General features: G+C 44.4%; 1 protein-coding gene across 3 annotated transcripts in view; it reads right to left on the bottom strand.

Moving 5' to 3' along the window:
• LOC100083492 (germinal-center associated nuclear protein-like) overlaps positions 1-16,213 on the bottom strand; it is a 70,717-nt gene that overhangs the window by 33,389 nt on the left and 21,115 nt on the right. For all 3 annotated transcript variants that reach the window (XM_029069693.2, XM_029069695.2, XM_029069694.2), the window contains exons 8-15: positions 15,224-15,363; positions 13,581-13,778; positions 10,738-11,006; positions 8,099-8,261; positions 5,638-5,798; positions 5,214-5,455; positions 3,306-3,601; positions 275-360 (exon numbers count right to left, since the gene is read on the bottom strand). In XM_029069693.2, the coding sequence (XP_028925526.1) occupies positions 275-360; positions 3,306-3,601; positions 5,214-5,455; positions 5,638-5,798; positions 8,099-8,261; positions 10,738-11,006; positions 13,581-13,778; positions 15,224-15,363 (1,555 nt within the window). The remainder of the gene's footprint in view (positions 1-274; positions 361-3,305; positions 3,602-5,213; positions 5,456-5,637; positions 5,799-8,098; positions 8,262-10,737; positions 11,007-13,580; positions 13,779-15,223; positions 15,364-16,213) is intronic.

The following is a 16,213-nucleotide window of genomic DNA, read 5'->3' as shown; positions in this document are numbered from 1 at the left end:
CCTTGAAAAATGTATCAATAGCAAAACAAATTGCAAGTTATTGAGACCCCCCTATAATTAAGAGTTTTATTTAGCAAAAGAAGATCTTGTAAATCTCGTTTCCCACACCCCTTTTCCCAAGCTGGGAAAGGGGAAACTATATCATCTTCTCCTGAAAACTTAGCACATTTGAGACCTCAATCGCTTTGGACTTCACTGATTACTAAGAGGAGATTGGAGAGATAAAAAAGAAATGGGTTCAGTTCAACAGAAAGAATCAGCTCATCATTTTTACCATAATGCAGTAGAGAAATTGATGATTTCTTGACATTCTTCTTCAACAATATCTTGGACAAGCTCTTCCACCACTTCTTTGATGTCCTTTGAGAAACATACAGTTAAAAGCAGTGACACTGGGTGATGTAAAAAGCAGCCCGGTTTAATGTTAATGTTCTCTAAAAATAAAAGCCAAATGTTTATTCAGAGAATTTTTTCATCACAATAACAGGAAACTGTGAAGATCTCTGTAGGTAATAATAACAGCGATGGTTACAGCATTTATTAATCACACTTCCTATGTGCTAAGCACTAGATTGTATGGCCTTGGACAACTAACAATCTCACTGGGCCTTAGTTTTGGAGTTAAAAATAGCTGTTTTCTGCACCTCGAGGGGGAAGTTGGGGGATGAAATTATATAACTGATAGGAAAGCACTTTAAAGAAATTGACGCCAGTCAATTCAAAGTCAAGAGGCAGGTGGAGCAGTCTTTAGCTGGCTACTAGAGGGAAAAGTGGAGGTGCTGCGATAGTATCAGGGAGGATAAATTTCCCAAGGTTCCTCTTGAGAATCTGTTGTCATTCAGGGTGAGGTATACCAAATGCCCCATATTGAGTAAAATCCAGAAATGCATCACGCACGAACTGATGACCCAGTCCAAGATCTACAAGCCTCACCTTTGACTCCACGGCCAATTGCCGCAGGAAATCGTTTCCCTCCTGGCTCTTTCCTCTGCTCACCCGCTCTCCCCTGCCCTAAGCGGTTTTTCAGCACCCGTTCCCTTCTGTCTCCTCTTATTCTCCATTATTTGTAAACTCAGGATGCACACCGGACCACTAGGCCACAACGTACCTTATGCCACCTCATTGCCACCCCCACAAAATCACAGAAGTCTTCACCACTCCCAGGGAAAGCCAGGGAGTAAATTGCTAAAAGTTTTAGAATCCCTCACCTCTGCTGCTAAAAGCCTCAGGGGTCATCCCTAAATCCCTCAGGAGCTCTCACCTCAACCTCCGCTTAAAGCTGCAGGGCCAGATCAAGCTTGCTTTTCCCCAGTCCTGAGCTGGGAACTTAGCACGACCACTTGCTGCGATCACATAATAATAATGATAATGGTATTTGTTAAACGCTTACTATGCGTCAGTCGCTGTGCTAAGCGGTGCGGTAGATACAAGCAAATGGGGTTGGACATAGTCCCTGTCCTAAATGAGACTCACGGCTTTTAATCGCCATTTTACAGATGAGGTGACTGAGGCACAGAGGAGTGAAGTGACTTGCCAAGGTCATCCAGCAGACAAGTGGTGGAGCCGGGATTAGAACCCATGACCTTCTGACTCCCAGGCCCCCGCTCTATTCACTAGGCCATGCCCACGCACCGCTGAACCCCAGTTCCCCCTTCCCCTTCCCAGTTTCAGCCACGGGTATCAAGACAAGGACAGACCTGGGCAGGATGAGGACACTGTAGGCTGGGACTGGCAGGTTGGGGGGAAGTGTGGTGATGGGACGGAGCTCCACATGCCAATGGCAACGGCTGATGCTATAAACAAGGTTCATTCATCCATTCAGTCGTATTTATTGAGCGCTTACTATGTACAGAGCACCGTACTAAGCACTTGGAAAGTACAGTTTAGCAACAAATAGAATCCCTGCCCACAACGGGCTCACAGTCTAGAAGGGGAGAGACAGACATCAAAACAAGTAAACGGGTATCAGTAGCGTCATTATAAATAGACAGAATTATAGATATTATGCACCATTCATAAAAATAAATAGAATTACAAATATGTACATATATACACAAGTGCTGTGGGGCGGGGAGGAGGGGTGAAGGGAGTGGGTTGGGTGATGTGGAGGGGGGAAAAGGGGAGCTTAGTCTGGTAAGGTTTCCTAGAGGAGGTGAGACTTCGGTAGGGCTTTGAAGGGGGGAAGTGAGCGAGTTTGGCAGATGTGAGGAGGGAGGGCGTTCCAGGCCAGTGGGAGGACGTGGTCCGGGGTGGACGCCGGGACAGGCGAGAAGGAGGCACAGTGAGGAGGTTAGCGGCGGCGGAGGAGCAGAGCGTACGGGGTGGGCTGTAGGAGGAGAGAAGGGAGCTGAGGTAAGAAGGAGCAAGGTGATGGAGAGCTTTGAAGTCAATAGTGAGGAGTTTTTGCTCCAAAAAGTTAAAAAAAAAAAAAAAAAGCAGGGCATGAGGGGGATGGGATGGGGGAGAACAAAGGAGAAGAATAAACGAGGAGGCGGGGGTGGGGAAGAGCTGGTCGGATTTATAATGTGATTTGTACTTACCCGTAGGGCTCGATCATCGTGTTGGGGTTGATTCTGGAACAGAACCTAACGAACTGCACGCAAGCCCAAAGGAGAATTCGTTCATTCGGTGGTATTTATTGAGCGCCTACTGTGTGCAGAGCACTGTACTAAGCTCTTGGACCGTACAATACAGTAATAAAGAGAGACGAATCCTTGCCTACAAGGGGCTCACAGTCTAGAGGACAGACCCTCAATAAAGCTACTGAGAAGCAACTTGGCTTAGTGAAAAAAGCATGGGCTTGGGAGTCAGGGGATGTGGGTTCTAATCCCAGCTCTGCCACCTCTCTGTTGTGTGACCTTGGGCAACCCACTTAACCTCTCTGTGCCTCAGTTACCTCATTTGTAAAATGGGGATGAAGACTGTGAGCCCCACATGGGACAACCCGATCACTCTGAATCTACCCCAGCGCTTAGAACAGAGCTTGGCACATCATAAGCACTCAACAAAGTCCACAATTATTATGATTATTATTATCGCTCACAGTGTCCGAGGAACACGTTACGGCTGCACCGGGTGACCCCTCTGAACTGGTCTGAATGGGCCATTAGAATAAGTCCAGGGATTCTACGGTTGATTAAATGGTTTGGCACATTCACGCTCAAACCGCCCCCCAATCAACATCTGCCATTCGACAGATGCTTTCGACTAACATCAGTGCTCTCGTTTCTCCTGCAAAACTCTAAAACAACCGCTTACCGTGTTTTCTGAATGGAAATATGTTCTACTGAGGAAATATCACCTACCAGTTCCAGGAAAGCGTTCAGAGACGGAAGCACGGGTCGCGATAGATGCGGAGGAGGTTGCTCGGTTAGCGTAGGAGCTAGAGGAGGAGCTGAAATTGATAACGGATGATAAAACCGTGGCTGGGATTGAAAGTCAAACGGTGGCCGTTGCCGGTGCTCTTTCTGCGAAAGGCCCTGAAACGGGGACTGTGGAAGAGAATCGCAGGCTGACGGTGGTCGAGTCCAAGGCTGAGCCGGTGGTACGCGATCAGGATGTACCACCGATCCTAGGTCTCCTTTACTTCTTTCGGGAAGAGCTAAAACACGGGTGTCCCCAAAAACAAAGATCAGATGCTTTTAATGTTATGTTAAAACGGTCAGACTATTAGATACTTGAAGGACGTGTCGGTATCCAAGAAGCCCTACTAACGGACGCAAAGCTCACTCTGATGCTTTGAAAACATGCCCTCCTCTGTTTTTGTGCGTAAATTATGAAGTCTGCCCTTCAGCAGCACATGTTCACACACTATCTGACAATTCCTCTCCCCGCTTCAGAGGCTTATTGAAGGCACACCTCCTCCAAGAGGCCTTCCCTAACGAAGCTATCCTTTCCTCTTCTCCCTCTCCCTTCTGCATCACCCAGACCTGCTCCCTTCATTCATTCCTCCCTCCCAGCCCCATAGCACTTATGGACATATTTGGAATTTATATATTTCTACTAATGTCTGTCTGCCCCCTCTAGACTGTAAGGTCGTCGTGGGCAGGGAATGTGTCTGTTGTATTGTTTTATTGTAGTCTCCCAAACGCTTAGTATAGTGCCTTGCACACAGTAAGCGCTCAATAAGTATGTTTGACTGACTCAAATGGAATCCCATTATCAGCACTGTCATCTTCAGTAGACTGAGACAAGTAGACTGCTAATTACTACTGAGAATAATGACAGTTATAATAACGTTGGTATTTGTTAAGCACTTACTATGTGCACAGCACTGTTCTAAGCGCTGGGGTAGACACAAGGGAACCAGTTTGTCCCACGTGGGGCTCACAGTCTTCATCCCCATTTTACAGATGAGGTAACTGAGGCACCGAGACGTTAAGTGACTTGCCCACAGTCACACAGCTGACAGGTGGCAGAGCCGGAATTCGAACCCATGACCTCTGACTCCAAAGCCCGGGCTCTTTCCCCTGAGCCACGCTGCTTCTAAAATACATTTCCATAAATATTTTCTAAATCATTTGTCTCTATGTCGGTCCTAGTCTTAATGCAAAACTGAACTTCCCCCAAAAGATGTCTGCTCCAAATGATTATGAATGAAATCACTGCTTCAGGCGACATCCGCCCTTTCGTGATTTTTGAAACTTGAACAGAACCCATTTGAAATATGAATCTAAACAGGCTGTGTTGAACATGTTTTTGTGTAACTGAGTCTGAAAGAAGTTTCCAATACAGTGCCAAATCACACTGTACATGTTGTGTCCTAGATTATTTAACGATTTAACACCTGGAGGATTTGGGGGAGGTGGATGGCTGCAAAATACAGCTCAGAAGCAACTGTAAAAACAATCTTGAGGCCTCAGGGCTGGGTGAAGGTGGCTTAGTGGAAAGAGCCTGGGCTTGGGAGTCAGAGGACATGGGTTCTAATCCCAGCTCCACAACTAGTCTGCTGTGTGATCTTAGACAAGCCACTTAACTTCTCTGTGCTTCCGTTACCTCATCTGTAAATGAAGACCGTGAGGCCCACGAAGGGCAACCTGATGACTGGTTATCTACCTCAGTGCTTACAACAGTGGTTGGCACATAGTAAATACTTAACAGATACCAACATTATTAATTATCATTATGTATCGTGCCATAGAAAGAGACAAGCAGTCAGTGCAAAGGAGTAACTGTGTCTTTGAAATATAAAGACTATCTATCAACTCATTCACCTGTCATATTCAAATTGGTTTTCTGGTCACTGTTGGATGGCTCTATTTCAGAATTCTCTCCTGTGTATAAATTCTCCTTGTTGAAGCTACATACTGGTATGTGTTGAATTACCGAGGGTAATGGCCCTCCATTTATAATTTCTCCAATTGACCCAGTTAGTTTCTCTTTAATAAACGCTGATATCTTGGGCTTGAAGCACCTCTTGGATTCCTTGAATCTTAAACGGTTCAGTTGAACCCAGCTATGAACACAAAACAAAGTCATTCAGTGAATATCTTCAGGTCAGGAAACCAAAGTGTAGGAAACTTTGAGCTACATTTTCCTACAGCAAGAAGGTTTTTTTCCAGTCAACCTGGAAAAATTCTGTATTGTTTTTCAAATTAAACATAATATGGTTGGAGCATTCGCATGATCTCCTCTTACCCATTAGAAACATGGAGACCATAGTAAGTCACAAAATCCGCTGCTTCTTTATCATCTCTAAACAGCAACATGTGCATCAGATCACGCAGAGGAAAAGTGGTTGATCTTTGAGAGTTTATAGTATAAGCAGTATTAAGAATCTTCAGAGCATTTCTGCGAACCTAAGAAAAAAGAAAATTGATGAACTTCTGCAATTACAGTTCATAAATATGTACTTGAGAAAACATTTTACAAAAGGGAAACCGGAGTTAAAATAGATCTTTTTGATTAGCTTATCCAACCAATCTGATAATAAGGTTGTTCAGCGTTCATTTCCCTGTTAATGGATCTTTATTCTTTTCTGATATTTCAGCAAATTGCAATTCACTCACCTGGTTCTGATAACTTATGATTCAGTGGTGCAAGTCTTGATTTGTCCCACTACAAATTTCATTATTATTTTCTTTTACATTGGAATAGTGTTTCAGTTAGGGTCAACTTCTGTGAAGGAAATTTGCCTTTACCATTTTTTTTTCCATCTCATAAGAATATCAACATTGAATCTGGTCCGTTGTGGGTCATTCTCAGTACAGAGATGTTTCAAAGGGAAAGGATGCTTTGCAGAAAATTACAGGTTTAAGTGGACTATATTTACTTTAATAGCAGAACCATCGCTGATAATAAGCAATTAAGACAACCATGATATTCTTTTGCTTTATTAGGGATATTTACCAGCGTCATATTACTGAAGACATTTCCTTTCCTTCCTCCCCAAGGCCCTATCATTATTCTAGAACAGGGACTGACAACCCTTCTGTGCAGAAGTCATAAAAAATTACGACATGCACATCATGATGGTCAGTATTCATTCGATCGTACTTCTTGAGCGCTTACTGTGGGCAGAGCACTGTACTAAGCACTTGGGAGAATACAATGCAACAATAGACAGTGACATTCCCTGCCCCCAGCGAGCTTAAAGTCTAGAGAGACGAGTTTTGAAGGTAACCGTATCTACCGATGGAGATATACAGCAACCAACTTCTTAGCAACAACTGCTTCTCCCAGCCCAGCCATCTCTGGCCTATCACCTGGCCTTTTCCAACCTCTCATCAGGAAGGGGAAGAGAAAGGGGAGGGAAGGTGTAAAGAGCCAGAACTGGCCTCGACACCCACAACAACGGTTGCTCCCATCCGCTCTGGCTTTTCCCGTCTCCCCTGGCTGGGTCTGGGAGGGAGACTGCAAGATCATCCTCTAGCCTCTAATCTTGATGGACGCAGGGAATGGGTCTGCCAGTTCTGCGGTATTGTACTCTCCCGAGCGCTTAGTACAGGGCTCCGCACACAGTGAGCGCTCAAATACGCTTGATTGAAAGGAGAAGTGGAACTAGCGGTGGGAACTGGAGGACGACAGTGCCTCACAGAGCCAGTCTGAGGTGTTCGGCACCTCTGGAAAATTCTAACAACACCCTTACCCCCGCTCTCGGCTGCAGGAACAATTGAGGTGGTTCAGCCTCCCAATCCCCTCCAGCGATCCCTCTGCCGGGGCTCGACCCTGCCCGGATTATGACAGAATGAATCTCATGGGCTGAGTCAGGGAGCGGAATGGAAAGAAGGGAAGGGAGGAGAGGTTGGGGGGAGAAGTAGTTTAGTGGATAGAGCACGGGCCTGGGAGTCAGAAGGACCTGGGTTCTAGCCCCGGCTCCGCCACGTGTCCGCTGTGTGACCTTGGGCAACTCGCTTCACTTCTCTGGGCCTCAGTTACCTCATCTGTAAAATGTGGATTAAGAGTGTGAGCCTCATGTGGGACAGAGACTGAGTCCAGCCTGATTACCTATCCCAGCACTCAGAACAGCATTTAGCACATAGTAAAGCGCTTAACAAACACCATGATCATTAAACGCATGGTGGGGGTTTATCTGGGAGCAGCACAGGGACGGTGCTCTTTGTAGTCATGGCTTTAGGAGGCAGAGGATGGGGAGAGGGTGAAAAGGAGGGGTCCACAGCCCACCAGCCAAATGGAGTGGGCTTTGCTTTCGATATCACTAGCAAAAAGTTCTTGCAGCAGCAGCAGCAGCAGGAAGCCGGAGATCTCATAGAACCCTCTCCTCTCATTCCCTCCTAATTCCCGCTCCACACACCCTACTAACTGCTCCCTGGGATGGGCCCAGCCACAGTCTTGGGTGTCCTCCAAGCGTTGGGGCTGATCGAGCCACATTTAGCTCCGAGAAGAGCCAGATGCATCTCATTCGTTCAATCGTATTTATCGAGCGCTTACTGGGTGCAGAGCACTGTCCTAATAGGTGGGTGACACCCGCTGTACACTCCACTGGTTGATTTTTGAATTTCAGAGAGTAGAGAAACGTCTCAGAAAATCTGGTGTCGAGTTACGACGTCAAATAGAGTGAAATGAGAATCAAGTGGAAAAAATCTGCAGGCAAGATGTTGGTTCTTAAACCGTGCTTCAAAACATCACTCTTTCTTACCTGGTTAAAATAACTATGCAAGATGCAGGAATTGAGATAGGAAGCCGTCTGAACCAATTTGAAAAATTTCACAAAGTTATTGGTGTTTAAAGCAATTAGAGCTTGAGCCGCAAATACAACCTCAGGTGAGTTGCAAAGAGTGGGCTGAAATTGCTGTAATTCCCTGGAGACATAAGAGACAGGATTTAGCTTATTTCACTGTTTGGCTACGTACAGCCTATATAACGTTCTACAGGAGAAAATATAAATCATGGCATTAAAATTACCAATTCATGTGCTTTAAACTAAGATAGTTGTATTTTCATCAAAAGGGTGACTGAAATCTCTAATGGTGGCTTTAATATCAGGTCATTATGAGCAGGGAATGTGTCTGCTAATTCTGTTGTATTCTGTTGTACGTTCTTGAAACATAGTAAGCACTCAATAAATATGTTGTTTGATTAATATCTTGTGTCAGGGAAAAACCTGATTCCTTAAACAGATAAATAAATCACATAAACTATATTCTCCAACTCATTCTCCTGCAAAAAGTATAATTTTCTTTAAACTTTAATACATATACATACTACAACTGTGGAGTGTCTTTTGCATTTCTAATATAATGCTACTTTACATTTATATGGCACCTTTCATTCAGGAAACTCAGGTCCCTGGCTAACATGTAGTCTGAAAAAAAATTACTACATTTAGCATCTTCTCTTTTTCAGTGTCTTTACCAAGAGGCAAGTGAGAGATTGAGAAAGAAAACACACTGGAAGCCAGTTCTAGTACTTGATCCCTATTCAAATGTCCACAGTTCCCCAGTGTAGAATGTATAGGTCAAGCTCATACGGGTTCGGTTTCTCTCAAAGGTTACTGAATTTTTCAGGTGAATGTTTGAATTCATCCTGTGGGCACGTCACTTAACTTCTCGGTGCCTCAGTTCCCTCATCTGTAAAATGGGGATTAGGACCGTGAGCCTCACGTGGGACAATCTGATTACTCTGTTTCTATCCCAACGCTTAGAACGGTGCTCTGCACATAGTAAGCGCTTAACAAATACCGACATTATTATTATTATTATCATGGCTCACACTCTTTAGGTTGTTCTGCCACAATTAGCAAGCAGCATCCCTAAAACCTAGGTTCTCTAAGGCCCAAGGACAGATCAAGGAGAGGTCCTCTCCTGCTCCCAGAAGTGGAACAGGCCAAATTGTAAGCTACACTGAAAGCTCATCCTCTAGACCTTAAGTTCCTTGTGGGCGAGGAATGTGCCTATGAACTCTGTTATATTGTACTTGTGAGAAGCAGCATGATGTCCTGGATAGAGCACAGGCTTGGGAATCAGAAGGTCATGGGTTCTAGCCCTGACTCTGCCACTCTGCTGTGTGACCTTGGACAAGTCACTTCACTTCTCTGTGTCTCAGTTACTTCATCAGGAAAATGGGGATCGAGCGTGTGGGACAGGGACTGTGTCCAAACCGATGTGCTTGTATGCATCCCGGCGATTAGTACAGTGCCTGGCACACAGTAAGAGCTTAAATACTTCAGTTATTATTATTTGCCCATGCATTTAATATGGTGCTCTGCACGGAGTAAGCGCTCAATAAATATGATTGAGTGACAATTGTTAAACCCCGAGAAAAGAGCACTGGTTAAAGGCTGAACCAAGCAATTGAGCCTTGAGGGTGAACCGGTTAAATTACGAAGCGGGTAGAGAGAGAGACAGAGCCTCACCATTAAGGCACTGGGGCAGAGCCACCAAGACCCAGGTCAAAGACTCGCCTCTCAAGCCTGGAAAGAAATGGAAGTTGAGCGGATTAAAATCTCTCGAGGCCAACTGGAACGCAGTAAGTGGAATCAAGCCAAGGAATCACAAAGGAGCTGTATTGGCCAACCAGAAAGGGTCTGGAATCCCACATATAAACCCCCAGACCTTACAAGTGTGTAGTTCTAAATGAAACTTGCACTCTCTCGCAACGTGGCGTGAACTCACTATCCGATCAGCTGACTGGGAGGTATACCCAAGCTAAAGAATTTACAACTACCCCTCAAAGGCCAGTGTATTCTCTGGGATCTAGCCCAAACAGCTGACCTAGTGACATGCCAGAGTCAAAAAAAACCCCCTAACCTTCCCTGCAAAAGATATTTTCAATTAATCTTCCTTTCGGCTTTTCCAGCTGTCTGAGCCGGAAAGTGAGGCCAGATCATCGAGAGTAATCTGTATACAGATCAGTAAATAGGATGGGAAGCAGCATGGCATAGTGGACAGAGCACGGGCCTGGGAGTCAGGAGGCCGTGGGTTCTAATCCTGCCTCCGCCACATATCTGCTGTGAGACCTTGGGCAAATCACTTCACTTCTCTGGGCCTCAGCTACCTCATCTGTAAAATGGGGATTAAGAGTGTGAGCCCCATGTGGGACAGGGACGGTGTCCAACTTGATCAACTTGTATCTACCCCGGCGCTTAGAACGGTGCTTGGTACATAGTGAGAGCTTAACAAGTGACGTAATCATTATTATTATTGCGCACTTACTGTACACGGAACACTACTGAGAGCTTGGGAGACTGTAACTGAGTAAGAGTAAGGAAAAAAGAAAAGACAAAGCTGCTTTCCCTAAGGTAAATCACTGATCACCCCGTTCTCACAAACAATTCACCTGAGTACGTCTCCGTTATTAAGATTCAGCAGAACACTGTAAGCTCTGAACTCTGCTTCTCTCTTACAGTAAATATCCATGTTTGCTAGGTCCTGGTACATCTCCTTCAGGGACTGGAGGCATTTGATCATGTTCTCATTGTTGATTTTAGCATCGAAGGAGGATACGGGCTCCTCGCAGAGGTGGTGAGCACAGTGGATGTGAAATCGCGTACACTTCTCTAACAAGGACACCGTCAGAGGGTCACAGAGATTCTGCTGAGTTATGTCCTGTTCAAGGTGAAAAGCAAACCATTTTTGTTTTACTGTTAATTGGTTCTTTCAAGTGAAGAGATTCCCTTGGAAATATCAAAAAGATAAAATATTATCCCAAATTAAAACAATAGTCGTAAGCTTGTTTGGGGCAGGGAATGTGTCTACTTATCGTTATACCGTACTCTCCCAAACGCTCAGTACAGTGTTCTGCACACAGTAAGCGCTCAATAAATACGATTGAATGAATAGTAGTAATAGCAGTAGCAAAGCAGCGTGGCTCAATGGAAAGAGCCCGGGCTGGGGAGTCAGAGGTCACGGGTTCGAATGTCCGCTCTGCCACTTGTCAGCTGTGTGACTTCGGGCAAGTCACTTTACTTCTCTGTGCCTCAGTCCCTCATTTGTAAGTGCTTAACAAATACCATAATTATTATTTATTGAGCACAATACACTGAAAAAAGAGTTTAGGAAAGTACAATAGAAGCACAAGACAGTCCACTGACCACAAGGAGCTTATCTTCAGTAGGGGAGAGAGACATACAACATATTTGCAAAGAAAAGGATCTGTAGGATCAGCTGGGAACGGGGTTAGGCTTCAGAAGGCCAACAGTGGCGGAAAATCAATCTTTCCCAAAGTCTCTGGATAGCGAGAAACACTCAGAGAGAGCCACTTCCATCTTCTCTGCCCACATCATATCAAGGATATTGAGAAGCAGCGTGGCTCAGTGGAAAGAGCCCGGGCTTCGGAGTCAGAGGTCATGGGTTCGAATCCCAGCTCTGCCACTTGTCAGCTGTCTGACTGGGCAAGTCACTTCACTTCTCTGGGCCTCAGTGACCTCATCTGGAAAATGGGGATTAACTGTGAGTCTCACGTGGGACAACCTGATTTCCCTGTATCTACCCCAGCACTTAGAACAGTTCTCTGCACGTAGTAAGTGCTTAACAAATACCAACATTATTTATTATTATTATTATTATATTCTAAGGGGAGATTAGAGAGCACACACACACAAAAGAAATATAGCCCACAGGCCGGAAACTGCCCTTCTGGTCATTTTGATTGGATTGTTGCTTCATTAAACAAAACCAGAAATATCCAGGTTCAGATTTTTGCCTCCAAATTTTAGTGCCTAAGGCACACCCTGAGAATAGGGGTGCAATCCCCACTCCACCTACCCTTGGGGCTTAATTTGACATAGATGCAGCTGGGTTTACAAGGGTGACATGTTGTATTCCCCCAACCTCATCACGTGTGCTCCCTGGCTCCTTTTCCTGCTCAGGAATGATATCCTAAAGCAGTGGCGGTTGGGATGCAGACTCTTACTACCTAGGAACACCATCCTGCCCACCTCAAATCCAACCTAAAAAACTCCAAAGTAGCCAAAATTTTGCCATGTGTGTCAGACCCTCAGAGTCACTCTGTTCTGCCTGAGCTAATTATTGAGGAGAGAAGGGTGGACAGAGAGTAAGATGAAAGACCAGTGAAAGAATGAGCTCAGTTGGATCATAATTCACCAAGAGGTAAAAGAGAAAACAGCTCCAGCCACAGGAAAACCTTAAGTACAACCCATAAGGATGACCTCTTTTTATGCCCAGTGTATCCAGGACTGTGGATCCCACACTGAGAGAAGCAAGTGCGGTCTAGTGAATAGAGCATGGGTCTGGGAGTCAGAAGGACCTGGTTTTAATCCCGACTCTGCCACTTGTCTTCTGTGTGATCCTGGGCAAGTCATTTTACTTCTCTGTTTCTGTATTACCTCATCTGTAAAATAGGGATTCGATACCTCTTCCAGCTCCTACTTGGATTGTGAACCCTGTGTGGGACAGAGTCTGTGTCTGACCCGATTAACTTCTATCTTCCCAAGTGCTTAGAACATTGCTTGGCACATAGTAAGTGCTTAACAGATACCACAGTCGTCATCATCATCTTCGGCTTTTAGCATACTCGTAGATGAACTCCAGCCCTTTGAACAATCCTTGACACAAACTAAGCACTCCAACAAATCCATAATTATTCCTTATTATTATTAGAATATAATAATGCATAGTTAATAACAATAACTCCCATCCCCATCTATAAAATGAGGCCCAGGATGGAATATACATTCTCAGTCTGGGGATGTTACAGTTACAAATTTAAAAAGTCAAAAAAACTGTGATTTTAAACCTGGATTTTCAGTGAAATCTGCATTTCCATTACCAAACAATTTGGTCTTATTGCTTAAATACTGCACTAGCGGTCAGAACCCCTAATTTCCAGTTCCAGCATTGATGTTCAATATCTATGAGGTCTCAGGCTCAGAGTTACTCAATTTCTCTGTTGGGCTCAGTTTCCTAACTGAAGTAAATGATTCCTAATCATAAGCAGTTCAAATAAATCTTTATCATATATTCATTCTTAAAGGCTAAAAACAGAATCATGAAAATCCAAGAGCTGCTATTGCATTACCTTATGTGGATGTGCAAATGAAGAAATGGAACTGGGAAATAGTTATCACACCCAAATATTCCCATTTAAAGCTATTCTCACTTAAAATTAAAATGCATCGAATGGAACCAGAGTGTCAAAGGGATAGGAATTTTAATGGTTACCTTTCTTACACCACGTGTCCTGTTCCAAATAAAATCATACCACTCTCGGGTGTTTCCTTCCATTTTGTTCATCACGTGGGTAATTAAGTAATCCATTGTCATGCTCAGGACACTTGAAGGTCGAAGGTCATGAGGCAGTGGCTCTTCCTGATCGGCTGATGATCTGCTATATTCTTTAATTGCTGCTGTGTGGTCCACCTGAGGGAATATAGACAAAATGACAATCACCAACAGAAAAAAAAAATCTGAAATTGTAAGCCCCATGGGTTTTTCATCTTATCTGGATTTAGTTTGATGAAAATCATCTTGTAAAATCCTTCCAAATTTCCTATTCTCTAGTTTTGTCACATTTGTCCACATTCTTATTTACAAGAAATCATTTTATAATTTTATGAGTGCTAGTCTCCCTACAGACTTTAGCTGGTGCAGTAACATTCCTAATCCTCAGATTGCTCCACCTTCTTCTACCCCTCCCCCCCAACTGTATAATAACGGCTGAGAAAAGCTGGATCTGGGGCATCCGACTGGAGCCAAGAATTGCACTGCTCAATAAATACGAGTGAATGAATTAACAATTGTTCTGTGCTACCCAGAACTTCCCCTCCTCTCTTACTAAACGGGATTGTCCACGGGAATGAGCATGGGCTGAGTACAAACCTGCCGCCAGTGGCTATGTAAGGGGAGACATTCTGGACATTTGATCGATCGGGGCATAATGAAAAGGCTAACTCGGAAGGAAAAGAGGGTGAGCTGAGATGAACTGGGAGGAGAGGGTTGATAAATAGAAGGGAGAGAGCTGATGGAGTACCTTAGAGCTAATGGTCGAGAGTTTCTGCTTAAACCAACAAGGACTGGGTAACCATTGAAAGTTTCTGAAGAGTGCAGAGACATTTGCTGAATGACATTCTAGACAAATGCTCAGGGCAGCAGAGTGAACTATATGGCCTGAGTCAGAGAGATCTTTGAGAAGGTTGAAAAAGTAGTCTAGCCAGGAGGTGCCCAGTGTCTGGTCTGTGATGGTGGTAGTTTGGATGAAGAGGAAGGGGACGAACTGTGAAACACTGTGGAGGAAAAACTGCTTGGATTTGTCAACAGACAGTGTGAGGGTTGAAAGAGAGTGAGGAATCAAGGATAAAAACAGGCTAGGGCATGGAGGACAACAGTATTGTTGACTGGGAAGTGTGGATTTGGGAAGGAATATGAGGAGTTTGGTTTTAGATATTTTGAGCTCAAGTGGCTAGTGGGACAACCATGTGAAGATGTCCTAGAGGCAAGAAGAAATTCATGATTGCAGAGGAGGAAAGAGATGAGAAGTAAAGGGATAGATTTAAGTCATCCACATAGAGGGTGTAGCTTAAGTCCTTCACAAGGGAGTGAGTTTAAAGGGAAAGGAGTTGGGAGTCCAAAAAAGAGCTTGAGGAACACCCACAATTAGGTTTGAGAGGAGGAAAGGGTGTCAGTGAAAGAGACTGTTAAGGAGTGATCAGAGAGCTCGGAGAACTCAAAAAAGCACTGTATCCGTAAAAACCAGACTGTCTACGTACAAATCGGACACCTAAGACAGACTGCATGATAATGGGTGTGTTAGAAAATACAGTCCGGGAAAAACAAATCAGCAAAATAATTATCAGCAGTGGCGATACCTTGCTTGTTCCGGGAAGCAATTCAAAAATACTGAGTTGCTGTCTGCTTTCTCTCATGTAGCGTTCTTTTTCAGGACACATATCCGGACATGTCCCAACAATGGGTTTTGCTTTATCCAAATCAGTTCTTTTTATGTGAGCTACAAAACAAACAAGAGTCTTCGTTCTTATTGACCTAAGGGTTTCTGGACTGAGACTTCTGTTGCCACATAATGGTTATACTGAACTCAAATGAATAGGGGCTTTCACGGAGTGGGGCTTCCAGAGACAAGATCAAAAATAAGCTAGAGAGAAATAAAGGGCCGCTAGAAACTCAGAGACGCAGAGAACCATAAACACAGAAAGATGGGAATAGAAAAATAGAAGGAGAGAGTCGGGTAAGCCCGAAGCAGGTCATGGTACAGGCACAGAAGGAAGCTAGACATCAAAAAGGGTGAGACAGAGAAGAAGAGCAGAAAGGCCTACACAGAATGGAACTTTTCCACTAATCCTCGCTCTGCCACTTATCTGCTGTGTAACCCTGGGCAAGTCACTTCACTTTTCTGTCCCTTAGTTCCCTCATCAATACAATGGGAATTAAGACTGTGGAACCACTTGTGGGACAGGGACAGTGTCCAACCTGATTATCTTGTATCCACCCCAGCGCTTAATACAGTGCCTGGCACATAGTAAATGTTTAACAAATACCATTCTTTTTTTTAATTTAAAATTTAAAAACAAACTTTGCACCTCTATCTCTCCTTTTATTCCCACTGCTTGACTTTTTCATCCTTCTCCTTCCCCGTGAATTTTGCTTCCCTTGTATGGGTTACAGGTTCTTGGGGGTGGCTTATTCTGGCTCTGCTGGTCTGGAATAGCAAAACCAAGAGCTACAGGCAACGACCGACCGTGGCAACTTCCTCATCCTTAATGCCCAGAGGAGAGGATGACATGAATTTTGAGCTTTAAAAGAGGGCCTAGGGGAAAGGGTATCCTGTGTCTGTTTATTGT

Source organism: Ornithorhynchus anatinus, chromosome 7 (assembly GCF_004115215.2).
Source record: "Ornithorhynchus anatinus isolate Pmale09 chromosome 7, mOrnAna1.pri.v4, whole genome shotgun sequence".
In the NCBI taxonomy this organism is placed as follows: domain Eukaryota; kingdom Metazoa; phylum Chordata; class Mammalia; order Monotremata; family Ornithorhynchidae; genus Ornithorhynchus; species Ornithorhynchus anatinus.
This window is presented reverse-complemented; position numbering and strand designations above follow the sequence as displayed.